Source organism: Chionomys nivalis, chromosome 1 (assembly GCF_950005125.1).
Source record: "Chionomys nivalis chromosome 1, mChiNiv1.1, whole genome shotgun sequence".
In the NCBI taxonomy this organism is placed as follows: Eukaryota; Metazoa; Chordata; class Mammalia; order Rodentia; family Cricetidae; genus Chionomys; species Chionomys nivalis.
This window is the reverse complement of record NC_080086.1, coordinates 181,207,248-181,235,165: the sequence shown is the minus strand read 5'-3', so window position 1 is coordinate 181,235,165 and position 27,918 is coordinate 181,207,248. Positions and strand designations below refer to the sequence as shown.

Sequence of the window (27,918 nt, the reverse complement as noted above, 5' to 3'; positions counted from 1 at the left end):
TTTATGAATATTATTTGTATTTATTTAAGAGGTTTTTTAGTTTATGATAACCTGATTTTATGCTTAATTTAACAAATGATATTTGAAAAAAATAAATGTTGGCCTATAAATAAATACTGGATCAGCTTGCTCATGTCAGCCTCTACATCCAGCTAGAAAGATTCTTCTCCACGAAAAAATTTCCCTAGAGGAATTTTTACTTTGATATTTTAGTCTTTTGGACAGTCCTATTACTTACCTATTGGATCAAGTCTAACCAATTTTTTTTAAATGGTGATATTTAATCTCTTTTCCATTAGAAAAAAAAATCACTTTTCTGCATTCTCTTCCTGCTCTTACACAGAACCATGAGTTTGTGGATGAGCAAGTCTTTGAAGAAAGCTGTATGGAAGTTGCCACAGTTAACCGTCCTTCAAGTCACAGCCCCTCCATGTCTTCACAACAAGGAATCACCAGCACTTGCTGCTCACGGCGACACAAAAAAACTTTCCGCATTCCTAATGCCAACGTGTCGGGAAGCCATAGAGGCAGTGTGCAGGAGCTCAGCACAATTCAGATCCGATGTGTGGAGAGAACCCCGCTATCCAACAGGTACCAGGGATTGACCTGTAATCTTGGCTTACGATCTAAATGCCTGTCCTGGTTCCTAGACCGTGTCTGCTGCAATCATGCACAACCGATATGTCCTCTAAGTCCTAGTTCCTAGGAAACAAGGGAGGCAAAACTGACCAAACAAAGAAAGCATTTAGTAAGGATCAAGAGATGCCTTAGGAGGCAGAGGGATAGCTTCTTGGATAAACTGATTGCCATGAAAACCGAAGGACTTGAGTTCAAATCCCCTGGAATCCACATCAAAGGTGGCCATACATTGCAGGGGCATATAATCCCATCACTTGGGAGGCAGAGACAGGCAATCCTGGGGACAAGTTGGGTAGCTAGACTAATTGGAGTTGGTGAGTCAGTAGAAGACCCTGTCTCAACACATAAAGTTCAGAGTGACCGGGAAGATACCCAACATCAAACTCCCTGCTCCTCCCTCCTCCTTGTCCTCATAGGAAGTTTGTGACATGGGAAGTTGTCTCACTTTCTACAAGCGATACAACTATTGCTTGGAGAAAACTTCAAGTTTTAGATACTTAGAGCTGTTATGTTGAGGGTCTTATATGACCATCATTAAGTGGATTACTTTCAAGGAACTGTGCATTGCAGCAAAACACTGCCTCTAAGATTTTATGGCCAGAAATGTTATAAAATCTCTATGAAATGACATTCCATGCTGGCAACTTAAGCCTCTCAAAGACTTCATTCCCCCCCTCCCGCCAAAAAAAATACTATTTCACTTTGCTCATCTCAGACATATAGTTCTTATCTGAGCTCCTTTTTGTATTTGTATAGAATATACTTTGAGAAACAATTGATTGAACTAAGTTGAGCATGATTTTAGGAATATAAATCATGTTATTAGACTAACATTTAAGATAATATATATGAAAATTGTTTCAAATATGGTATTGTTTATGTATTTTAAATGCTATTTACTAGTAGTAAAGTAGATATTCTTCAATTACAAGGAAAAATACTTAAATAGCTTACCTGTTCAAACCTACTTTTCTCCCTCATCAGCCGATCCAGCTTAAATGCCAAAATGGAAGAATGCGTTAAACTAAACTGTGAACAACCTTACGTGACCACAGCAATAATAAGCATCCCAACACCTCCAGTAACCACGCCAGAAGGTGACGACAGGCCAGAGTCTCCAGAGTACTCGGGAGGAAATATTGTCAGGGTGTCTGCTTTGTAAGACAATTGTCACAGGTCTAAGAGAATTGGAACCCTGATTATGAAAAGAATCAAAAGTAGAAGAAAGAAGAAATAATAACCCTTTTTTTGCAGATTAAGACAGTAAACCAAGAAGTTTGGAAGTGGAAAAAAATAAAGCTTTCAAAGTTGAGGATATGAATCGGAAGAACAAAGGGCATTTCAAAACAGAGTTCGACCTGCTCACAGAGGAAGACTCTGTGGTCCTTTGACTTTGGGAATGAGCACAATGGAATACCATCTGTTGATGCTTCTTATGATCAGAACTCTTTTTTAATAAAATGAACAAAATGAATCTTTGAACATAATGTTCCAGTTGAATGCAAAACAAAAAAATATGGAAAACATTTTGATAAAATTTTTTCCTGTTAAAACCATGAATATTGGCTCTGGCAAAGACTATTGTAGATGAAAAAACCCATACGATCCATTTGTATGGACTGAAGGAAACCATCCTAATGCATGCTAGAATTCTTTGGAGCAGTGATCTCAGTTTCCTTATGTTGTCTTCAGAATAGGCATGATAAACTATACCTGTAGAAAGGGGAACTTTCTGTGCACTTACAGTGAGCTGATTGTCCATGTTCCATGATGGGCTGTGCACATGAACTCCTTTTAGCGCTGCAGTGTTTCTCATGGGGATGCACACTAGTAAATCTAAAGTGTTTGGATAGTTCAGTATTAATTATTGTTTAACCTTGCACCTAGTCATTGTTAAACTGCAATAACTCATTCTATATCTGTTGTATCAGGAATCAGGATTTTTTTTGGACTCTCCATATATTCATAGATACAGTAAGAGCCACGTTCATAGAAAAGCTTCTGGTGTGGCCAGGCTTTAGGTGACTTTTTAATCCAAAACTATTGTGTCCTAAATGTTTTTTTGGTAGTATTCTTTGGTCATCTGTATTCCAGTGACCCAGTACATTTATCTGTTCTGGATCTTTCTAGTGTCTTTCTACTGGGTTTACCCATTAATGACAGGATTAGTATTTACTGTAGTAAAATAAAAAACGTTTCCTATGTTTATATTTCCCAACTGGCTATTATAAGTAGACTGCCATTAATCCCCTTGACAGAAACTAGAGTAATGGAGTTGACATGAAATACCTCCAGTGTTTTTACTATTTGTGGAAAACACAGACCCTGTAAACATCTATATGTATTTCATGAGAGGAGTTAAATGGGACTAAAACTCACAAGACCGACGATCTCAGCATCTGTCTCGGTGTATTATTTATTTTGCTTCAGATCTTGAATACATTTGAGACCAACCGAGATGCAGAGTCAACCTGAAGTGCTTTATGTAGCAATATCTAATGAGAGCAGGCTTTTGAAGCCATCCAAGAAAGCAACAACTTATCTCAAACGATCCTGTGTATCACAAGGCACAAAGTTCTCTGCAAAATCAGGACAGAAGTGTGATGACGTGAAGCTGACCACTTTGTACATTAGTGAAAAGTCTTGCTATCTTTTCACCCTTAAATATCCGCAGACATGTCTGCACGTGACAGTGTAAAAAAGTTTAATGTCATGAAAAGTTTTGTTTATTTCAAGCCACCTCTATAAGAACGAAAGCTTAGTTTCTATTCATGGAAAGAGTTAATAATTACTCCTCTACCATAGAGGTTTGAAAATGCTTATCACAATTTACCATAAAAAGGAATTAATCCAACCATTTTCAGATAAAGCCAGAAATAATTGATTCCCATTTGTAGAATAGCTTCTGGAACAGTGCTAGGCACACAGTAGATCTTCCTAAACAGCTGAATGTCAGGGAGGGGAACTCAGCTTTCTCTCGGGAAGACCTGGCTTTATTCCTAGAGCGTCTTTTAAAAAGTTACTAATCTTCCTGCAGCGTGAATACTAACGATTCTATTAACACCTGCCTCTTGTCACTTTGTGCTTCTAGAGCAAATATATAGTGAAACTTCTTTGATGCCAATTGTTGAAAAACCTTTTAAAGTATAGACTAAGAAAAATACAATCAGGAACCCTTAACATCTTTTGATTCCCAATAAGAAGCTCTATTTTTCATGTTCTTAATAGTAAAAAAAAAAAAATGAAATACACTTAGTTTATTTTGGTTGATAATTATTCGTCCTCTTTTGAATTGTCATTTATCACAAATTATTGATTTCCGCAGATTTTCACAGAAAAGAAATTAAAAAAAACTTTTTGATGTTTTAGGTGATTTAAAAATATACTGTGTTGGTGGTGAATGACTATTGATGACTGTGATAAGTGCATCTGTATTGTAAGTGAAATGTAATTATTTCTGTGTATCATATGGAGTAACTAAGGTCATTGTTTTTTGACAATTTTGTTTGAAATTCATATATCTTATTTCAAAGGATAGCATAATATCTGCATTATGCTGGAAAAAATAGACTTTTGGAGAATACTTAAATAAAACACGTGCATGCTTGAACAGGACAACCTGGTTGCCTAGGACCCTTTCTTCTTAGATTTAATTCCTTCACAAAAGGTGTGTCGCACTCAGTGTAAATCTAAGAGGTCTCTGTGCTCATGCAGACTAAAAAAACTCATGAATTCACCGTGATTTAAACTGGTTAAGCTTTTCTTCAACAGTAGGACACCAGAAAGAGACTTGATAGGGAAGAACGTCACTTTTAATGAATTTTTAGAAGGAAAGTAGGCAAGCCATTTAGTATAGAGACTAATTTTCACTCTTTCTGTATATTATCATTTTGGGTATACAGTATCCATATTCTTGTTAGATATTTTCCATGATGGCGTGTGAGCTCTTCAGGCATCAGTCTTGGATTCGAAGGGTTCACTTCACCTCTCTTTCCTTACCTTCAGTCTCAGCAATAGCTTGGAAATCACCTCTGGGGAGTTATACTCATGTCTGCCAGCAACATTGTTCAAAAGAATAAAATCAGTTCTTGCTATCAAACACGAGTCCTCTGGGTCTCGTAGGGCAGACATACATCTTCCCTAAAGAGTTATTGCAGTGTTTGCTTTGTTAACTCATGGGTGTAAGGATAGTTATTAAACTGTGCGAACCTCAACAGAATTTTCAATACAACCATTTAAAAAAATAAAATAAAAATTTAACTACTTCTATCTCAGCTAGCTGCATTTAGGAGAGTAATTTTTTTATCAAGTCATTATGTTTTATTTCTAAGCAATTAATAATTTAAACAGCAACTTGTTTGTAATCATTAAATTTCTAGCAAAGGTTTTCCCATGAAATTAGCCCACACTTTTTAATGCTTGGCTTTTTAGTGCTCGCTTTATACTTCCCTCTTTTCACTTCAAGCATTAATTACTCTGGTTGCTTCCTCCTTTCCCTAGTCATTTCTTCTTCTGGGTTTTCTATAGAAATTCATTAGTCATATACTATTTTTTCTACTCATAACTCAATTTCCTGAGTACATATCATAAACTGGATACTGCACTAAGCACTAAGAAAAATAACTATTAAGAAACTAGATCCACTCGGTGAGTTCAAGACCAGCCTGGTCTGCAGAACAACTTCTAGTACAGGCTTGAAAGCTACACAGAGAAATCCTATCTTGAACAACTAGAAAAAAAAGAAAGAGAGAAAGAGAAAAAGAGAGAAAGAAAAAGGGAGGGAGGGAGGGAAGAAAAAAGAAAAGAAGGAAGGAAGGAAAGAAAAGAGAGAGAGAAAGAAGAAAGAAAGAAAGAAAGAAAGAGAGAGAGAGAGAGAGAGAGAGAGAGAGAGAGAGAGAGAAGAAAGAAAGAAAGAAAGAAAGAAAGAAAGAAAGAAAGAAAGAAAGAAAGAAAGAAAGAAAGAAAGAAAGAAAGAAAGAAAGATCCAATAACCAATAGTGTAACTCCCGATTTTGTGTTACACCCTCGGTACAGTTCGCGTGCCACTGTACCTTACGCGCTCGCGAGTCGGGCAAGGGCCTGGAGATTGAACACACAAAGAGACCAGGGTCATTCGAAAGGAGATCAGCCCAATGCCAGTTTATTCAGACTTGGGGAAGTCCTTAAGTACCTAACTGCAGCACAAGGACCTCCGCCCAGGCAGTTGGGAAATTACCATATTAACAATGGAGTCGATGCTCTACAGCTAATCACCAGGTGGGCCGGAAGAGCACAGGAACAAACAGGATGCTTAGTTAGCTAATCAGAAACTGTCCCCGCAAATGCACCCCAGGAACAAGGGCAGACCCGGGCCCTACAAAATAGAACTCAATAGCATTGTTGGTGTTACTTTGTCCCATAATGTCATGTCAGGACATTTTTTTAACTTTTGTTTCATTTATATTTTTTATTTTATTTCATCCTACAGCTTTTGCTTATGTATTGTGCTTTTATGGGATTCTGAATGTGTGAACGAGAGGAAACAAGTCTTTCTCTGGGTCTATATCTGTTTCGTGTGCCATTTCTTAGGTTATTCCCTTCTTAATGTTTTTGTTTATTTGTTTTGTTTTATCTTATTGTTATCCCTTAGATTCCTATGTGTTTTCTAGTGAGAGACATAAAAGAGGTAGAATTTTAGGCAAGAACTGGGGGGCTTAGGGAGGAGAACTACATCAAAATGTACTGTATAAAAAAAATCTATTTTCAACAAAGAGGGTAAAAGGTAGGTCACATCTCCTCAAGGAATTACATAGTGTCAATGGGTAGAAGCAGTCTGTGTCTCCCTGCTACTCACGGCCAGTACTGCAAAGGTCTGCCTTGCTCAAGACTGACTTGGCCTCATCTCCCGAGGACATTTCACTAAAAAGCACTATGTGTAGATTGTGGTCTTACAGTGCTGTCTCAAATCATTCCACCATGCTAATGAAATCTTCTCTGTGTAGGGCAAAAAGGTCAGCACGTGGGGTCTTCTTATTCAGAGAAAACCCAGGAAAATGAAACAGATTCAAAACAAAGGAAGAACTCGCTACCGTGGTTTGATATTTGGGACAAAGAAAAATACTCTTTCCTTGAAACTTCTCCTCCACATTTCATATTATAGTTTCAGAGACTATGAAAAGAAATTATTAGAATTGGATTTTCTCCAAGGGTAACTATGCTGCTGTGAATCATCACACCATACCTCAAGATAGTTTGCATAATTAATCATATAGAAATGTAGGGCCTGGTAAGAAGGATATCCAAAAAGAAGCTTCTATCCAGGAACTCAACAACAACAACAAAAAAGATGGTTCTAGATCATTTACGGCCACTCCAAAGCACGGGAAGAGCCGTCTGAGCTCATGGCTTCAGCAGAGCAAACGAGGCAGACACAGATTTGGAAAAACACTGGTAGACAAGAGGAGGGGTGTTGACCTGTGCTAAATGCTAGTAAAAATGCATCCTTTGGTTCAGTTTTAGTTGAGGAGTCAGTACTTTTAGCATTTGATTTCATTCATTCAAATGCTTTGTTGGGGTATAAACTATAACACCAAAAGGCATCTTAATGGATTATCCGTTTTCAGAAATTATTCTCAGAGATTCTAAGAGAATCTTTGACAACACGCACAGCAGAGAATAGAACCCAAAACAACACAGTAAGAAATGAGTCCTAAGAACTATAAAAAAGACATGTAAGATTTGAAGTTGAAAGAACTTTGAACTGGGCTCAACAATTGGTCAGATTCCCCTACAAAAACACCTTCTCAGAGAGATGAAAGATTTTTATATCAGAATATACATGTATATATATACATTAAAATAAAATATTATATACTTGACACTGTTATGTAAGACTCAAGCTAATCCTACAATATTTTTATCCTTGGTCACCCTGGTAAGAAATCAATGCACAAATCATGGACTCAAGCCCTAACATGCTCCTTTTAGTATACCGCTTTTAAAGTAGACTCACAGTGAGCACCAAATAATGATGAACTTTAATAACCACAAAGATGTGAAAACAATGTGTGAACATACCAGGTAACTGCAGAAAAATATCAAAACTGAGAAATAGCAAGTCTAGACTTTCTTAATTTAAAATTATAACATTTCAAAACACGTCTTTCTGTGAAATGGTTCTGCTGTCTAGAAATATTGTGATGTCTTTGCTTCTTCCAATCAGAGAGAGATCATCCATTTCTCTTCCCTTTTTTCTCAATCCAGAAATGTTCTTCACCTCAAAAAAAAAAAAGTGTGGTGCTAAGAAATGTTTCTGGGTTCACTTTTAGTGAATTAAAATAAAATGAAAAGTAGCAATGAAATATATTGCTGTTCTAGATAGCAAAAAAAATTTGCAGAAAACTCACGACAGTGCACCCAGTGTGTGTGTAAGTGGGGATGGAGAAAACTGTGTTGAATCACCTTACATTCATTTTGAAGTAAAACAGGCCAAAACTTTCTAAGTCGCTGACCAAGTATGCAGTCACGGCCTGTAGTACCTACTGCTCCCAGTCTATGTCCTGGAGGCTCGAGGTAACAGAATACAAATATTCCACAATTATATAAATAACCTTGATTTCTCCACTTCAGTGCCTTTGCTAACTTCTTAAAGTCTTGCAGAAAGTTTCATTTTGAATATCTACAAAGAGCCTACTGGTATTTAGTACCTCCACATGCAAAATTAGGTACTAAGAGATCCTGATGGGCAAGAAGACCACATCCCTCAGCATTCTAAATAAATATGGAAAAGTTAAAATACCCCTAGCTGCTTCCATCTTCACAAAGAAATCCAAAAATTCTATTTGTTCCTAATAAAATAAAAAGCTTCAATAAAGTGTAAACACTGGCATTTGATTTACAGGGAACTGTAGGAAATTTAATGGACCTTTTTAAACGGTGCTTGGGAGGTAACTACTTTCCATAAAACTTCTCCTTTTGGCTTCATCGTTTTCTTGTTTTATGCTCAAAACTATCACTAACCCAATAATAATTTCTCTTTATCCTCCTTCTCACCCTTTCCCTTTCTACCACTCAGATGGTAAATTTATTATTTATTGTATTTTGCCCAAAACTTCTTTGACGTGAAAGTTTGAGGTGTAGTTAACATTCAAAAGACATCATGTGAGAACACATGTCACTTGCAGCTTATTGTTGTGCAATCCAGATAACAAATTATATAAATTTGATGGGAAAATTGTAGTCTTATGACAATTTTGAAATTTATAAAGATATGACTTTTCAAACTTGTCTTCCAAAGGAAAAATATCCCTTCTGGATGATTTTCCACACTAAGATTATGGAACAAGTAAATCCTAATATAAGTGCACACTTATATTATATTGTATTATTTATATTATTTGGCAAAAATTCTGAGAGTGTAGTTGATGTAATTATTTATGACCAGATATAGACTTGTTAATTTTGTAAGAGTGATGAAAATTAATTCACTACATTCCTTCCATTATCGATTTCTTCTAAGTATAGTATGACAGCTAAATTTTTAACAAACATAGAAGAGATTACACTGAACTCGATTTGGAGACTTAGATCAAGACCAAAAACCAGTGACTCTGATTCTGATTAAACATCGTTAGTTCTTCTGAACTGTTTTCAAATTTTAAATACAAATGAAGGTCCAAAAATTGTTGTATTGTTTTCTCTTCTTTTGAGACTTTAGTTCTTTTTGCTATTTTAGGTTCTTTTGTACAATATGTTTTATCATATTCTTTCTCTTTCCCCAATGCCTGTCATTCTTTCCTTGTCCTCCTGCTTCTTCCCCTCTTCTGGATTTCCCTTCTATTAATACATTTTGCCTGCCAGGCCTACCTATCCTTCCTCCTGTCTCAATATTGACCCTTCACCAGCAGGTGTTTTAAACAGGAAAAGAATCACAGCTTCACAGAGTTAAACAACTGCAGCATAAACAAAAGCAATGCACCTTAAAAGAATACTCTACAACACTAGGCTTTGTAATGAATTCCTCTAGAGAAGCTATGTACAGTGTCTGTAGTATTATTGAGCACTGCTGTCTTTTCTTCTGAAACCTGCACGAACCACTACACAGAAGAGCTAAGGTGGCAGTGATTTGAAAAGACACATATGAAAAAGAGAATCACCATTGTTTATTGAACCAAAAATTTTACCTTTTTATTTAAAGAAAAAGAAAAACAGTAGCTTTCTTCTTAAAATGTAATCGGTCTCTTAGATTTATTTGTTTTAAATTTAAGTTAAATCACATTGAGTGAGGTAACCCAGATCCAGAAAGACAACTATAATATGTACTCATTCATAAGTGGTTTTTAAACATAAAGCAAAGACAACCAGCCTACAAATCACAATCCCAGAGAACCTAGACAACAAAGAGGAGCCTAAGAGAGACAGACATGGATCTAATCTACATGGAAAGTAGAAAAAGACAAGATCTCCTGAGTAAATTGGGAGCATGGGGACCATGGGAGAGGGTTGAATGGGAGGACAAAGGCAGGGAGAGGAGAGGTGGGGAGGGGTGCAGAGAAAAATGTATAGCTCAATAAAATAAATAAATAAATAAATAAATTTAAGTTAAGTATATCTGATGGTGAGTTTGTAAAATCTGAACTTCTCTTTCACAACTATGCAATTAAAGGACACATCAAAATATCAATCTTTCATCACTAAATAAATCTATGAGCTTCTAACCTGGCTAAATAAAGTTCTTTGTACTTATTCATTTACAAGGGTCACAACTGTGTAAAACCCACAATCATTGACCTTTCCCAATTAATTGCTGTATATGGTACTTCACGGAGGACTAAGGACACATCTGGATAAAGCAGACAACGTCCCTTCAATGATCATTTGGCTTGTAGCCTAAATATCAAACAGTGTGAAGTACAGTTCAAGAAAGGTATGTAAGTTTCCTCCATAAACAGCACAATGTCTGAAAAATGAATCAAGCAAATTTCAAGAAAGTATCTAAAAATGATGAACTCTTCCCTTCTTGGGGATCATTATATGATACTTCAACACAAGATTAAGAGTTCGCTACTGAAAATCACACTGTGTAGCAATCATTTTAAACATGTTCTCTGTAAGTGAGATGTGTATTGGAGATGCCAGGAGCAGAAATACAGCACAATTCTCCTTTCGGTAGTATCTGTATTCTGTTTTTGTTTTGGATCCCAAGTAGATTGTAATAATCTATATTTACAGTAAGGTACATCTGGGAAATATAAAAGCAACTAGAACGTTCACATCAACAATAAAATGGAAATGGAGGCCTACATAACATGTAAATGAGAATGAGCCTACTGGAAAAGGCACATGAGAGCTGAAACAGAAATGTTCCACCGGCAACCTCTTTGCAGACCTGGCAAGCAGGCATGAATTTACCCGTAGAGTGTAAAGAACCAATCTAGGGGATGAGTAACATCCTCAGCTTTTAAACACTTTTACGTTTCTGTTGTCGAAGGTCAAACATTTAATAAGTTCAGCCAAAGTTTTGGCAAATAAAGAAATCACTAATTTGTCATCCTTGTTTCCTATGTATTTTTCTTTCCTGAGTGCCAATATAATGATTGTTCAATGAAATACAACAGCTAACATTTATTAGTTTATCAACCAATGCCAGCCTTTCTCTTAATTTTATTTCTCTGTCATGACCATGTAAGCTGATAATAGAAAAGTCATTTTCAAAACGAGGGTGATAGTGAAATAACTGATCCAAGGCCACTTCAGGAGAAGATTCAGACTAAACTCCCACAGCAAAGCCCATCCACTTCCCAAACAAAAACTTTCCTGTTGCAAAACCACAATGAAATGCTGTTCAAGCTGTGTGCAGCCTGTAGTTCTAGATTTAGTCACTTAAGAGCAAAGAGAATGGGAACCTCTGTGACTACTTGCTTCAGAATTGCACGCTAGTGGTGTCTGCACCACTGAGATGACCAGGAAGCAGTTTTTACCCATATTTCACTCATTCACTTTATCAGGCCAATGACTGAGACAGATGCTCCTCTAGACACTTAAGATAAAACAACTAGGAGGCAGCTGTTATCAATGCCAATGTAAAATTTGCCATAATGAAAATTCATGGCTACTGTGAAATGCATTGGGAGAGACTCTGCAGTTAAAACCCCAAGTTCATAAAAACTTTCTTTAAAGGATAAATATTATTGGGGTGGAAAGAAGTGGACATTATACAAACAGGGAGAGATAACTTTCCAGGCATACTCTAGAGACAAAATGATAATCTTCAGAATAGAAAAGGGTTTCTAAGCTTTGGAACCTCCTAGAAAGACTGGGCAGCTAATTCACAGTGACTGAAAGAAGCTGTGGCTATGGATCAGACATGATAGCATGGGATACTTGGCATGGATGAATTTACTGACCTTCCCATCTAAGAATACTGGAGCTTGTCCTTGGTCTGATGCGAAACCATGAAGGATTTTGAGATGAGGGATGACATAACCCAATTTATGCTTTTAAGAATTCAGCCTACTTGCTCTGTGCCGAAGAGCAGGTTGGAGGAAAAGGGCAGATGAAGCCAAGAGACCAATTTGGAAATCATTACAGTAAGTAACTCGGATGAGAAGTGAGGTGCAGCTGATTTAAGGTGGAACCTGAGAGAACTATGTAATTGGGAAGACAGTTTGGCGTCAAAGTGAAGGATCCTGGGTAATGATTTGTGTCTATGCGAGAAATATCAAGGGAAGTCGACAATGTCTGACTGACAGGGAAAGCGTCATTTGCTGAGATGATCAGGAATCCTGTTTTGACTATGTTCATGGGTCATCTAGGAGGGAAGAAAAATAACAGAAATGACAAAAAGTGCTGTGTACTTACCATGACTGTTTGTCAAACAAGGTTTTGAAATCAACATGCTTAAAGCACTGAATTCTGTATTAGAAGATTAAAATGGAACCTGATAATATCTCTTCTTATTTTAATGAAAAAGCTCGACACAGCAGTGTATGTGTCAGAAGAAAGTCCAAAAGTTATTTATGTTGGAACAGCAACATAGAGGGGGAATTTAAATTGAAATGTATTGGATAGGTGCAGAATAAGAGAGGATCCATGGAGTGAACCAGAAAGGACTGTACAGTGTTGTGAGGATGTTCAGAAGAACGGGCAGTGGCAAGGGACAAGGGGAAGTTTCTGAGAGAAGTGGGCTACTTCACTAGCCTGCTGAAAAGCCGGGAGAGTCGGTATGGAAAGAGGTTGGTGAGTCTGAGTGGCCATTGCCTCACTGAGCAAAGCACCCAAAGTAAAACCAGCTAGACCTAAAGCTGCAAGAGCAGAAGCCCTGCTGAAGCACTTGGTTCTGAGCATGGGTCAAAAATGAACTAGCTTCCGAAGGGCTAAAGGAGAAACTGCATGGTTAGGGGTGGGGTAAATAGGTGGGTTTTCTATTTTCTCAACATGACAGGATATAAAATAACACACTTAAAGTCTGCAGCAATGATTTAAGTCCAGGAAATGAAGAAGTGGTGTGGCCTGAGGAGAAGTAGAGTGAGGAATGTCTGAGAAAAAGTAGGACAAACAATGAATCAGGACATAAGCAGAAAAAAAAAAAAAACAGGACAAAGCTGGCTTTCTCTCGGGGACTTCAGTGAAGGCTCTCCTGTGTGGCTGCGTATGATGGCATGAGACAGTCACTGATACATACTCTTACTGCTCCCTGCTTGGCCTACTGAGAGGTGACTGCATCTACTGGGAACACATTTATATGTTCACCTGTAGTAAGGAGCTGCGGTCTGCGTCCTGCCACCCGGCTAGCTTAACCCGAAATAATTACACGGAAACTGTGTTTAATGCCCAGTCCTATTGGGGAGGGGTACACTATGGCACATGGGCATATCACCACAACCGGCATGGTACCCGCCAAGAAACCAAGGGCCCCGGTGTTTCCTTTCCTGAGACTTGCCCACTCATTCTTATCTTTGACTGTCATGGACAAGACTGCAAGGGGCACATGCAATTATAATAACTGAAAGAAAGATACAATGACAATGGGACTCCCTGGATATTTGCGTTTGGCAAGAGACCACATAAACTTCCTGAATCTCCAGAGAAATGTGGTCTCTTGGAATTCTCAATATTCCTGCCTATACTGCCTATTCTGTCTAAGCAGCCTACCACTCAGAGTGACCTTGTAAGCAGATACACACATCATGCATGGGCGCACACTTGTGCACGCATGCCCACACACGCACGCACAAACAAATGCATACATATGCGTAAACTCAAGAAACGCCTTTAATCCCAGCACTCGGGAGGCAGAGGCAGGCGGATCTCTGTGAGTTCGAGACCAGCCTGGTCTACAAGAGCTAGTTCCAGGACAGGCTCCAAAGCCACAGAGAAACCCTGTCTCGAAAAACCAAAAAAAAAAAAAAAAAAAAAAAAAGAAACATACTTAGGCATATTCACACACATGCTATATCAACTCATACAGCAGGCACCAACACACAAATACATCCCTAAACATGGATGTACATGTGCACACAGTCAGTACTTATGGAAGAGGAAATATAATACAAGTACGGCTTGCTAGTCAGCAGGGAAAAGGAACATGTAAAAAACCTGTCACAGTAAGTTTGGGTCTATTTTTAAGTGAAATAAAAGGCCACAAAAACTTTTAATGAGTAAATTATACTGTTTTGCTTTTCAAAACAGTATGGCGGTTGCAATGCGATAAGAATAGCAAAATTCCTAGAAGGAAAAAAAAAGAAAGAGAGGCAGGGAGGGAGGAATGGAAGCAAAGAGGGAGGGAGGCAAAGAGGGAGGGAGGCAAAGAGGGATAGAGGGAGGAAGCGAAGAGAAACAGAGGGACCCTCTTGAAGTTCTCCTGGTGGTAAAAAGTGGTAGTTTGAACCAGGGTGTTACAGTAGATATAGAGAAACCTGAGGAAGATTAAGTTAAATTTTGAAAGAGGTGCTAACAAGACTTGTCTGGGACTCAACTGTGAGACAGGAAGAATTTAAGCAGCTAGGTAGAGTCACTCAAAATGAGTAGGCTGGAAGAGAAACAGGGTACGCAAGAGTTCCATTTTATCCATGGTACGCCTTAAATTGATGTGTTACGTGTGGAAGTGTCAAGGAGAAGCTGCATATATAAAACTGAAATTGAAAGGCAAGGTCAGGGCTGAAGACAGAAATAGAAGAATGATGAGAAGGGAGCTGGTGTGCAGAGCACGGTATTGGATGGAGCTGTGAGGTGAGCGTGTGCATAAAGAAGAGGCCCTGGACCGATGGAGCATCTAGCCTGCAAAGGCCTGCAGAGGAGGGGGAGTGGGAAAATAAAAGGAACCATCAGTGAAGGATGGGACAGAGCCTGAGAGCTTTCATCTGTTTTTATCAGCTTTACTAGTGTGCAAACCAGCTGAAGAGGAATAAATCTACTTTATGTTCTTTCTCTTCCTGCAAAAGCCGAGACTTGGGGAAAGCAAGGTTTTAAAACTGTGCCCACAAATTCTTGGAGAATCCTTCATCTGAGAAATAGCTTAATTCCCTTCCCTGTGTGTGGGCAACATTTAATGACTCGCTTCTAACTAATCAAGTCTGGCAGGACTACGGAGTACAACTTTGAGATTAGATTAGAAAGAGACGGCAACTCCCATCTTGAGTCTTTGCTAGCACTTCCTCTGGAGTCATTTACTCTGAGTTGAGCTGGGCACTGTATAGAGGGAAGGTCTGTATGGACATCTGAGAACCTAGGACAGTCACAGTCAACAGGTAGTGAGAGTAATGTAGTCTTTAAAGTGGATCCTTTAGAATCACTTCAGGATCTGGGTGACCACAGCCTCCTCATTTCAACATCTTCACTGAATCTTCTGAGACAGAATATCAGGAAAAAATGGCTCTCAGAAATTTCGAGATAATAAAATTTTGCCATTTGATGCTGCTAAGCTTTGGAGGTTAATGTGTTAGGAGGCCATAAATGGTGAATATATCAGCATAATGGAGCAGAAAATGCCGTGTAGCTCTGCGCAATAGGTTTCTTCCCAGCATTCTTATTGCTTTGGTCCTAAGGAAAAAAAAAACAAATCATGACTGGTAAGTGTATTTTGAAAACAATACTGTTTTCTCCACACAAAAATAAGATCCAGTGGCATGGTCCTGTGCAGCTAACGTCCTCCACCTTCAACTATTCTAGATAAATACAGCCTACCCTTCGGTATTTCTCTCTTTTTTTTTTTTTTTTTTTTGGTTTTTCGAGACAGGGTTTCTCTGTGGCTTTGGAGCCTGTCCTGGAACTAGCTCTTGTAGACCAGGCTAGTCTCGAACTCACAGAGATCCACCTGCCTCTGCCTCCCAAGTGCTGGGATTAAAGGCGTGCGCCACCACCGCCCGGCCTTCGGTATTTCTCTTAACGAAACATGACTTACTAGAATCTACTTCCAGTGTATTATGGATTTGGTAAGGAATTCCCAAAGGGGATCACTTTAAATCTTCTCTAACCTAACTGATATTGTAAGGGCAAGACATAGTACCCAGGAAAGAACACAAAGGCTGCAGATATAAGAGAAGGGACACCTCAAAGTCTGGCTCGATTGCCTGCTGTAAGACCATGAAAATGTACCTAGTGTGTTCAGCCCTGTTTCTTCCCTTTCTGAGATGATCTGCTAGTACCCTGTTGTGGGAGGGGAAGGATTAGATAAACTGAGACATGTGAAGGCCCTTCTAATGTACAAGGTTTCAGGACAGTCACGCCTACCACCCTGTGTACTCATTTGGTCACGTGTATTCCTGTTGATGCTGGCTAGAGTCCAATGATGCAGCTGCATTTCTCTGGTGACCTTGAATATTTCTTTGCAACTTCCTCACATCCTGTCATCGCTTAGCACATCATATGCAGAGCACACATTTCTACCTGAGTGTCATCTCCGTGTAGCCTGTTATACATGACTCAATTATTCTTACATTTTACTTTTCAAATTGCTTATTCTTTGTTCTCTTTCATAATTCTTGGCATGAGCTCCTTTTTTTTTTTAATCTGAGTTAAACACACAGGACATCCCATGGCATATCTGAACCTGAATCACGACTGCTTAGTTTTCAGTACTTACTGATTTTTTGTCTCCTTTGAAATCACTAAGAAGAATGATACTAATCAGAGCAGCCATTTGAAGGTTGGTGTTCAAATTAAAGGGCCCTTTACAAAAGCAAAAAGTTAAACTGGGTGTGTGTTCCTTGTCAGTGAGTGAGACAGCCATGGTATCAGTCTTAAGTGGTTCATTTACTGTGTTCCTCCTCTCATAGCTCTAGGGATGAGTACCCCGTGCCTGGAGGAAGCTGCAGATCAACAAGAAGAGATGAATGAGATTACCAGATTGAGTGAGTCTGTCCCATCAACTACTCAAAAATATGACACATACAACCAACATCTCTGTGCTTAAAAAGTGCTAAAAAAATGTAAATCATAAAAAGACAAGGGGCCCTAGTAGAAAAATCTACTGGCCTTATCCTACTAAGTGGACATAGTACCAAACTGCCTTCTAAATACTTATCTTTATAACCAGGGATTATTCCAGCTCTCTGCCCTCGTCAGAAAACTGCTTTTTGTGTTGGACCATGGTTAGGACAGAGACTCACAACTGTTCAAGTGCAGAGAATACGTAATTCTGAAGTGCTAGGCTCAGAAAACATCACAGAAGAGGGAAAGGAAAGATTGTAAGCCCCAGAGGTTGCAGAGTACTCTTGGGAAACAGACTTGGGGGACGTGATGGGTTAACACACAAGGCTGACACGGTTGTGAATTCACAGCAACTGTATTACCTGCACAAAGACCTGTATAAGATTGGGCCATTCAACATTTCATCCTGGAAGAAATGGCTCATAAGGCCGCAGCTCTTCCTGAGGGACTACGGGCAAGCAATGGTAGCTGGGAGAAGGGATGTCACTTTCCTCGGTGGTCTAGGTACTCAGATGCCCCGACTCCAGCATATATTCTCCCACACATGCTCTTGCAGGTTTCCTCATTCAAATTCAGGGGACCACAGACACTAAAACGACAAGTAGAAGGGGGAATTTGGGGAAAGAAGAAGAGTTTTGGTCAGAGAGGAGATGAGGATAAGACAGGATAACAAGAAGAAGGGACTAATATTCATTATGCACACATATAAAACTGGCAAAAAATAAAAATAAGTTTATTTCAAAATTAAAACTCAATTTCATTTATTTATTAATTTTTGTCTTTGTCTTCTAGAAATCTGTCTGTGTGTGTGTTTGTGTGTCCGTGTATGTGTTTCTGTGTATGTGTGTGTGTGTGTGTTATTAGAACCCAAAGGCAAATGTTTTACCATTGAGCTATGCACCCAGTTTAGTACAATTCTAAGGATCTTTACTTTTAAAATTGCCTTTTCCAACAGGCATTGTTTTCACAATATGAACTGTACTGCAGGCATATTTAGTTCCAATTATTAGTTTTGTTTCAATTGTTTAAGATGTGAAAATATCTTACTATAAAATATTTTGAAAATACTGAAAATTAGAAAGTGTAAACAAACATTTGTCTTCACACCATTAAACACCACCAAATGTTACTGTTTTGCTGTGGTTCAGATACATCTATTATTATTAAGAAGTGAAGCATTGTAATTAGAAATGACATCCTTCGCTCCAGCTGTCTTTTTCCCTTTAACTCACACAGTCCTAAAGTGTGTGTGTCACACTACCCATCTATGCCTTCGCTCTTCTGATTGTCATTATGGGGTCTCCTCATGAAAACCCAGTATGCCACGATTAACTATGGCAACTCTCTTTATACCCAAAGACAACTGGAGAGGTTAGAGTCACTTGGGGGATGCGCCAACTTGGATTCCTTGTTACCAAATTCTAGAGATCTAAATCATCTTCAATCTAATGTCATATTGGTCCTGGAATTGAAATTTCATTACACTAAAACTGAATTCGAACAAGTTGTCCTTCAACTCGAGAGTATTGCCCCTTTTTGCTCAATATATAGTCTCTTTTTCTCTGTTTCATCCCTGAAAAAATAAGATCTCTTGTTCATGTCCCCCCCATACACATACTTTGAGTTCTATTACAGAGTAAGCTCAGTTCTGCTTTTCTTTTTTTCCAAACTTCCTGCATATTCTGCAGGTTTTTCTGCTTCTATTTCTTCTCCAATTTATACTTCCCATTAAATATAGGTTGTTCTCAGCCATTATTTATCTTCTCTTTACCTGGAACATTCCTGTAAGTTCCTCTTTATGAATTTTTAGGAGAAATCACGAAAGAAGAGCCTTTGATGGGCTAGTTTCAGGCTTATAAAACACAGAAGGAGAGAACACACAGGAACAGAGATGGTAGTGAGTTAAAAGACAGGTCAGTTGTTGCCAAGGACCTATAGCCACCTGTCTAGAAATACCCATCCCTTAGCTGACTCTCTCCCTTTAAAACTGTGTCATTCTGTTGTCGAAGAATTCCCAAAGGTAAATCCCAAACAACACCTTCAGTACAAGTCTGTCTTTTCTCTGTTTGTCTTCTAGCTGTGTTCTTCTCAGTCTTTGACTTTTAAAGCAGAGAGCTCAGCTTCATTGCTATCTCTTTGGTAACTAAGCCTTACCGTTCCCTACTTTTCAAGGTCAGTTTCTTCCTTCTCAAAAATGCTACAACCTTACTTAATGTAACCAGCATTTGAGCACTTTCTATATTCACATCTCCTTGCCTTTCTGGTATTTTTTTTTATCCTGGTAGTAACATAAATCTAGAACACATGTTTTCTGAATAAATTCCAAAATTCTCATGAAGTCTTGTCATTGCTGTTCTTATGTTCTCTACCTTGTCCAAAGAGAGTCTTCTCTAGACTGCACATACACGTGCAAGCCCGTGAGCATGCACACGCATGTGCACACACATACACACACACACACACACACAAGTCTATCTCTCTTATTCTTTTACTTAACCGAATCTAGACTACCAGTCATTTTTTCTAATTCAAATCTGCCTTAGAGAGTATGATCTTTTAGTGATCTGTGCAAACTCTGTCATTCTGGATACCTTCATTTTTCTGGCACCTTGTGTATTTTCATAGAACTTTATGCTCCCCCCCTCTTAGTGTTGTCTCATTCAGTTCACACGTTAATGAGTTCCTTCACTGTTCCAGAGACTCCATCCGGCACTCAATAACTACTACATGTCCACACACCTCTTTGCTCAAGTAAACAGAGAGCTCCTTGAGTCAGAGATTGGATTTTATAATTCTCTTCTGATCCCGAGTGCTTGGCCCAACTTATTCTCTGGAGCAGAGGCTTGCTATTTCTCCCTGACTTGAATTGAATTGCTCTCAAACTTGGCAGGAGAAAATAAGAAAATGAATTCCAAGTAAAACTAGGAGACAATAGGAGAGAATTAGGAATTACCATTAGACATTTGATTGTCAGATTGATTCCCATTGAACCTCTAGCAGAATAATAGCACAGCCTTCTCCACCGCAATTTTCTTCTTCTAAATTTGCTAGAGTACAGTTTTCCATCAGATAAAAATTTTAACCTATGCATGCGAAGTTCTCATGTTTATTCTATAAAATATAAAAGGCAATCGTTTTAATTTTAAATTTCTTTAAAATAGATCAGTTTTTTCTTCATCTATTCTTACAGTGCTCTGCTCTTTGAGAATTTAATGAACGATGAATTATGAAGACAGAAGTAGCCAGCAAAGTAGCCTGTGCCTATAATTCCCAGCTGTTAGGGAGGCTGAGGCAGGAAGACTGTTTGAGCTCAGGCATTAAGGGTCAGCCTGAGTATTACAGCAAGACTATATCTCAAAATTTTTTTTACCTACTTTCCTAATAGATCTGACAAAGTTTTTTTCCCCACTTAGATTTGAAAAGTTCTCCTTAAGACTAAAAAGAAGTGTATCCTTTTTATGTGTGTGTATATGCAGGACCCAAACAGAAAGTGAAATTAAAATAGTCAGGTGAGGACCTGGCCTATGGGAGAGCAGGTGTCAGACACTGCCAGTAAGGCCTATCACACCTGCGACAATGTGGCTTTGTTCCTATTTATTTGCTTTCAGGTATTGTTTTCATAAACCAATCAAAAACAAAACAAACAGACATTGATTGGGTCTCAAAAATCAGCATGAAGAAACAGTCTATAGGCTGGGAGAAAAATCTTTGGAAATATTCATACAACATGAATTTAATGCCCAGAAAGTAAAAGTAATTTTTAAAATCTTAATCACCAAATCATTGAGTCTACAATGGACAAATGAAATGAACAGACAGATCTTAAAAGAAGTATAATGGTTAATAAATACATTTTAAAAGCCTGTTAAGCATCCTTAACTATCAGAAAATTACAAATTAAAACTATACTGAAGACAGAATGGTGACTGAGTCAGAAGAGGTATCTTCTATGAAGAGAATGGCAGTAAATACTGCCAAGGTCAGGAGGGAGGCAGAGAGAAACGGAACCTTTATTCACTGCTGGTGATAATGAAAACTAGTGCAGCTCCTATGGGAAGCATATGGAACCTTCTAAATAAAAACAAAAATAGAACTATCACATGACCAAGTTCCCCCACCCCTAGATACACCCGAAGGAATCATAACACAGAGATACTTGCCCATCCATGTTTATCGCAAAGCAATTTCACAATAGCCAAGACATAAAACCTACGGAGGTTCTCACCAACAGATGAACACATAAAGAAATGTTCTATAAACATTTAATGAAGTTTTATCCCACCGCAAATAAAAATAAAATTCTGTAATTTGCAGAAAAATGAAGGATTGAGAGTCTCGCCGTGTTGAATAAAATATGCCAAACTCAGAAAGACAATAGTGTATGTTTTCTCTTATATGCAGAATCTAGACACATATGTATAGACTCTGTGTGTGTGTGTGTGTTTCTGTAAAGTATTGAAGAGATTACTTTAAAGAATGAGTGTAAAGAGAAGAGGAGAATAGAACGAAGACACTAAGAAAGACCGTGTATCACATTTCCTCTCATAGGTTAGAAGTTCAGATTTGCCTCTATATAACATATATAGTGTGTGGATAAGTTTACACATCACTACGTAAAGGAGAAAGAGGACCAGCAGAAGGGGTACAAGGGAAAGGAAGGATGGTGGGGAGGTAGATATGAGCAAAATACAATATTTGTGTGTAAAATGTCATATTTAAAACCATTGTATATAGAGCAACAAGTAAATTTAATTTTAAAATAAGGTAATAAAATAAGGGAGAATGTCATGTTCAAGGAAATTATAGCATGAATACAGATAATAACATGTTTCAACATTTCACTAAGTCGACGAAAATAAAGCTGTATTGCAGGTATGGATGCAGCTCCATTGCAATGTGTGTTCAACTAGCGTGTCCTGAATTTGACTCACAAGAGGGAAAATTTTAAGGACTCACGTCAGATTGTATTCTCCAAAGGTGCCTTCATGTATACCTTATGCTTTTCTGGAATGATATGATCATCCTCTTAAGGTCAGCATCTAATTCCCCTTTTCTTGCATCTGGACAGAGTGTGACTGGTGCAGCCAAGACAATGCCATGGAAGACATGCTGCCAGCCTCCTGAGGACCTGGACTGGAAAGGGGAACTCATCTTTAGTCCAGGGGACTGAGACCTTGATGCTAGATGTGAAAATCTGTGCAAGGCTTTTGGAGGAATGGTCAGGCTCAGGGATGTACACATTGTGAGATAGTAAAAATGACCCTCAAACTGCTAACAGTGAAGGCTTAGCTCTTTCTTAGAATGTTGCTCAGAACTTCTGTGAGAGGAAGCACTTCACCCATCAGAATGCAGTGGGGAGGGAAACCAAAGGTGGCCACCTGAGTCAAGGTGTACTGTTGACATGGTGACAGTGAAAACGGAGACATCGCGGGCCTTTTCATCAGCTTCAATTGCTCACCTGGCTTGTAAGGCATTTAATATGTGAAGTTATTTAATAGTGGACATTAAAGAACTTGTGTTATACCAACTAAATCTAAGGAAGTATGTGGAGAATAAAATTACTTTTCATCGAGATAACTGCTCAGTAAGTGTTCTACTTCGTAAAGATTTTTATCCTTTAAAGATTTGTGCTATCATGCAATGATCATACATCATCTATTATCACTAGGGCCCAGTACAATGTTTCAGTACATGCATCCCCTACACACTCATCAAAACAAGCTTTGTTTTATGAATCCACGCTGCCTGCTTCTAGTAAGTTATTTTACATGGGCGTCTACTTCTTTCCTTTAAAGAAATTTTACGTACACCACGTGTACCATTTCATATTTGGATATATGAACACTTTCATGAAACCATCACCGCAATCAAGATCACGAATGAAAACAAAGGCATAAATGTTTCTTGTACTCAGTTAAATAAATTAACTGGAATTTTCTAGTCTCAAACAAGCAGAATCTTAAAATTATTGTTTGACCTGTTTTATTAGCAAAATGCTTTTTATTTTGTCTGTTTTTTTGAATATCCATAATTTGTGTTCTCACTCTCCTTCCCTCTCCCCCTTCCTTCCCTCCCTCCCACAGCTTGCTGAGCCCTTTTCAAGAAGTGTAATACTTTAAGGCAAATCCATCAAGTTACATAAATCAACAGCCTCATTTGTTTTTGCTCTTAAGTGTTATTCCACTAGATCTTTATGCTACAATTTTCAGATCTATTCAATTGCTTGCGATGTTTAGAATGTTTCCAAGTTTTTATGTTTTAAATAAATTTTTAATTAAAATGGAATTACATCACTCTTATCCCTCCAAATACACTGCAGAGATTTTTGACTATTGTTAATAAATCTGCCACAAACATCTATGTACAGACCAGGTTTGGAAATAAATTTGTTTTCTCTTGAATAAATGGATTGGGAAGGCCGTGTCATATTTAGGTCTAAGTTGAATAATTTTAAATAATATTAAGTTTGCTTCCAAAGTGGCTCAGCCAATTTACAGTCAACTTCAAGTCAAGTTCCACAGAGTGTCATCAACATTTGTAACTATTAGATCTTTGTGTCAACTATTCTAGTAGGTGTGTAGGATATCTTATGCTTTCAACCTACAGCTTCCTAATGAATAACAAGGCTGAGTATTTGTTCATGCTTTTTTATGAAGCATGTGTCAAAATATTCGAGCCATTTTTAATCAAAAAAGCTTTAAACTTCATATTTTAGAATTCTTCATATAATCCATGTGCAAAATTTTTACCTGGTACATATTAGATACATGTTATATGAATATTTTTCTTTTCCATTAGTAATTTTCCTTCCTTTTATTTTTTTTAGAAAATTTTTTTGTATTTTAGAATTTCATTTGTGAGTAGAGAGCACTGTCACCCTGTGTAGCACAAATTCATTCATACACACACACAGGTGTGTGTGTATGTATGAATGTATACATATTATGCTTAAAGGAAGTTTATAAAATAACTTCCCTATTGCTTTTTCAAACATCCTTGTAGTTTTTATCTCTCCTTCTCCCACTTCTGAGTAAACGTTCCTCACCCCGTTTTCCCTTAACCTCCCTCACAGCACCTGAGTTCTACTACACCGCTCAACCAGTTCCCTGTCTGCCTCCTCCCATGGTCCCTTTCTACTTTCTTGACTTCTTTGGTCCTAGCTCCAAATTTCTCCTATTTTAACAACAGTTTTTGATAAACAGAAATCTTTAAAATCCACTTTCCAAATGTCTTAGTCTATGTGTTTTATACATAAGGCTAAGATCATCAAGTTCCTCTTTATCTGTTCTAAAGGTATTTTGTTTTAGGTCTTAACATAGGTTTAAGATCCATTTTGAAATATTTTTATGTAAGTGATTCAAATGCCCCCAACCTGTCTTTTGCATGTGGAATACCGAATTGAACCACATTATTTGTTTCAAGGACTTTTCTTCCACCACATTTTATTTCTTTGCATCATGGTCAAAAGTGTGTGTGTGTGTGTGTGTGTGTGTATAAAAGAGAGATAGAGATTTTTTTTTACCTGAGATCTCTACCCTGTCCCATCCATCTATTTGTATCTTAACACCAGAACCACAGAACACTGATATCATCAAAGAAATTTTCTATTATCTTTCTACTTTTGTTTTTATTTTTCAGCTTATACATTCATTCATTATTATAGATCTTTTGAGTCTTCATATGTTTGGAATAATTTTGGCAGTTTATGTAAAAAGTCATTTAATGGAGAATGCTTTGAAGTTAGAAATAAATTTGGGGCACGTCATAACATTAACATTAAATTTCATAGTCCCTTTTTATGCTGTGTGTTTCCATTTAGTATAACTTTTTTCTCAGTCATGTTGTATAGTTTTCAATCTATGATCTAAAATTTACTCAGATTATGATGCCTTGTTTAACTTTAATTTCTGTTTATTACCAGTGTATTAAACAACAATTTTTGTTTGTTTGTTTACATTTCATATACTCATTTAAATAGCGTATAATTTCTTGTAGGGATTGTTTGATCCCATTGAGCTTCCTACATACACTATCCCATTTTCTGGAAAATAAAGTTTGAATGGCCCTTTATATCTATGTCTTGCCTTGCACAGTAAGAAAAAATTTAAATATATTTACCCGGACAAGAATTTCCATTACTTTTTCCAGATAGATATTTTGTTATCTGATGTTCTATAGGATTGTGAACAGTTGTTACAGTTCTATGTGTTGTAGATTATGTTGTTGTTGATTTATGAGGAAAGGGTTTATTTGGCTGATGCTTCCATGTGGTAGTGATCACTGAAGAAGTCAGGACAGGAATTCAAACAGGGCAGGAACCTGGAGGTAGGAGCTGATGCAGAGGTCATGGAGAGGTGCTGCTTACTGGCTTGCTTCCCCTAGCTTGCTCAGCCTGCCTTGTTATAGAATCCAGGACCACCAGAACAAAGGACAACAGCACTCACAATGAGCTGGGCCCTACCCCATTAATTGTTAATTAAGAAAATGTCATATAGACGAATCTTATGGGGGCATTCTCTAAACTGAGGTTTACCACTTTTAGATAACTCATGCGTGTGTCTGGTTGACACAAAACTAGCCACCATATCAAGGATAGTCATTTTTTTTTTTGTTTCAGTAGGCTACACTATATTGCATACACCTTGTTAGGAAGCTGTCTGGCATCCTTAAGTTAAGCATATGAGACTTTTTCCTCTGATGCAACAGAATATTTCTCTGTGTGACTGAACTAGAGAAAATTGATAATATTTTTCCTTGATAAAGTTGCATTTTTATTTCTTATGGTCCTCTTAGATTCTTGCATCTTTTAACAAAGATTATGTTTTGAAGGATATAGAGCTAATTGGCTTTCTAGTTTTAAAACTATAGTGGCAATTTTTTTCTTTTCTGTGTTATATAGATGCAGAAAAATATAACTGATACTTAAAAGATCAAATCCTATTTGAAGTTTCAGAACTCAGAATGGCAATGTCTGGGTATTAGTGCTGGACAAATAAATGGTCACTTGGGCTGTTGGAGGAGGGCGCTTTTTGGTTCCGGGCCACCCAGCTAGTTTAGACGCAAAATAACCACACAGAAACCATATTATTTAAATCACTGCTCAGTCCATTACCTCTAGCTTCTTATTGGCTAACTCTTACATTTTAATTTAGCCCATTTATGTTAATCTGTGTATTGTCATGTGACAGTGGTTTACTAGGTAAAGTTCCCAGCATCTGTCTCCGGCAGCTTCATGGCTTCTCTCCAACTCTGCCTTCTTCCTCCCAGCTTTCAGTCCAGTTTTCCACATCTACCTAAGTTCTACCCTATCAGGCCAAGGCAGTTTCTTTATTCATCAACCAATAAAAGCAACACATAGACAGAAGGACCTCCCACACCATTGGACAGCTACTTTAATCTAGCTGTGTGATGTTTTAATTGGTGAGTTTAGTCATATAAGGTAATTTTACTGAAAAAATGGAAACTTATCTACCACTTATTTAAACCTCGCTTTCTTCCTTGAGAATTCAGTTGTATATACATTAGGTCACATTCATTAGGAAGTTTGTAAAGCTTGATTACCTTTTAATTGCTTTACCTTTTCTCATTCTCTTTGTGATTTATATGTCTGTGTTTTGGTGTTTGTTAATTTGTTATTTTAGGATGAAAAATATGTTAATTCTATTGAGAATATCTTCTCTATTTTTTTAATCTGTAAGTTTGACTTGAGTCTTTCATCTACCTATCTCCTTATTTTATAAATTCTTGAATTGTGGAATAATTCCACAGTTACTGTCTCTACTGTCTTTTCACTAGTTATACCAATAGTGACAATCTAGGTCTATTTCTGCTGATATTTCCTTTTGTTATGGATTCTATTTTCTTCACTTTTCAAGCATGTCTTGATAATTGTTATTGTATGTTAACACTGTGAGGGTCTATTTTTATTTTTGGAAACTGAATATGTAGTTCTATCTATGAATCTTCTTAAGATTCTTCTGAGTGCAGTTAAGTCAAATAGAAGCAGTGTGATGATTCAGGGTCTTTCCTAGGTGACTCACTGGAGCAGGAAGAGCTGTTTTTATCCTAAGGTTTGCTTTGACCCAGGATCTAAGGTGGGACTGTCCACAGTGCTCTACACGGTGCTCCACGAACAATGAGATTTTCCAGGACTCTATTCTCAGCCTTCTGTAGGCACCAGGAGAATTTACCTGGACCCTTTCAAGTCAGCAGTACCCACTGAATAATCCAGTGAGGCACTCATCCTCCCGGTATGACTTCCACCCTCTTTCCACTCCATTCCTCTGTCTTCCAATTGCATCACTTTGGTGTGCCTGAACTCTTTGTACCCTCTTCTCTTTATGGTCTCCTCTTTGTACCCTCTTCTCTTCGTGGTCTCCGCTAGACTGTCCTAGCTTCTCTTTCCCTTTACCACATCATGGAAGTCCACTCAAAGCATCACACCAGGAAGCACAGGTCTGAATTTGCCAATTTCATATGGATCCTGTTCTTTTATTACTTGATGAACAATGTAAAAAAAAATAGCTAGTTTAAAATATTTGGCACACAGTTTAAAATTATTTATGCCAGGTAGGAAGTTAAATCTGATCCTTTGCTCCTGTCATTCTGTCCTGACTGAAAGAGAATGTCCTGTTTTCTCACTTCTAGTATTGAGAGAAGTTTAAGATGGAATGTACACCTTCCGAATGGTTAGGTTAAATTAAATCCATTGGCCGGGCGATGGTGGCGCACGCCTTTAATCCCAGCACTCGGGAGGCAGAGGCAGGTGGATCTCTGTGAGTTCGAGACCAACCTGGTCTACAGAGCTAGTTCCAGGACAGGCTCCAAAGCCACAGAGAAACCCTGTCTCGAAAAAAAACAATAAATAAATAA

At 37.8% G+C, this 27,918-nt stretch overlaps 1 protein-coding gene across 1 annotated transcript in view; it reads left to right on the top strand.

The window, feature by feature from the left end:
* Nucleotides 1–4,248, top strand: part of Kcnd2 (potassium voltage-gated channel subfamily D member 2) — a 500,479-nt gene extending 496,231 nt beyond the window's left edge. Inside the window, exons 5-6 of the mRNA XM_057780086.1 lie at nucleotides 344–591; nucleotides 1,624–4,248. Coding sequence (XP_057636069.1) covers nucleotides 344–591; nucleotides 1,624–1,801 — 426 coding nt within the window. The 3' untranslated portion in view covers nucleotides 1,802–4,248. The remainder of the gene's footprint in view (nucleotides 1–343; nucleotides 592–1,623) is intronic.
* Nucleotides 4,249–27,918: the final 23,670 nt, after the last annotated feature.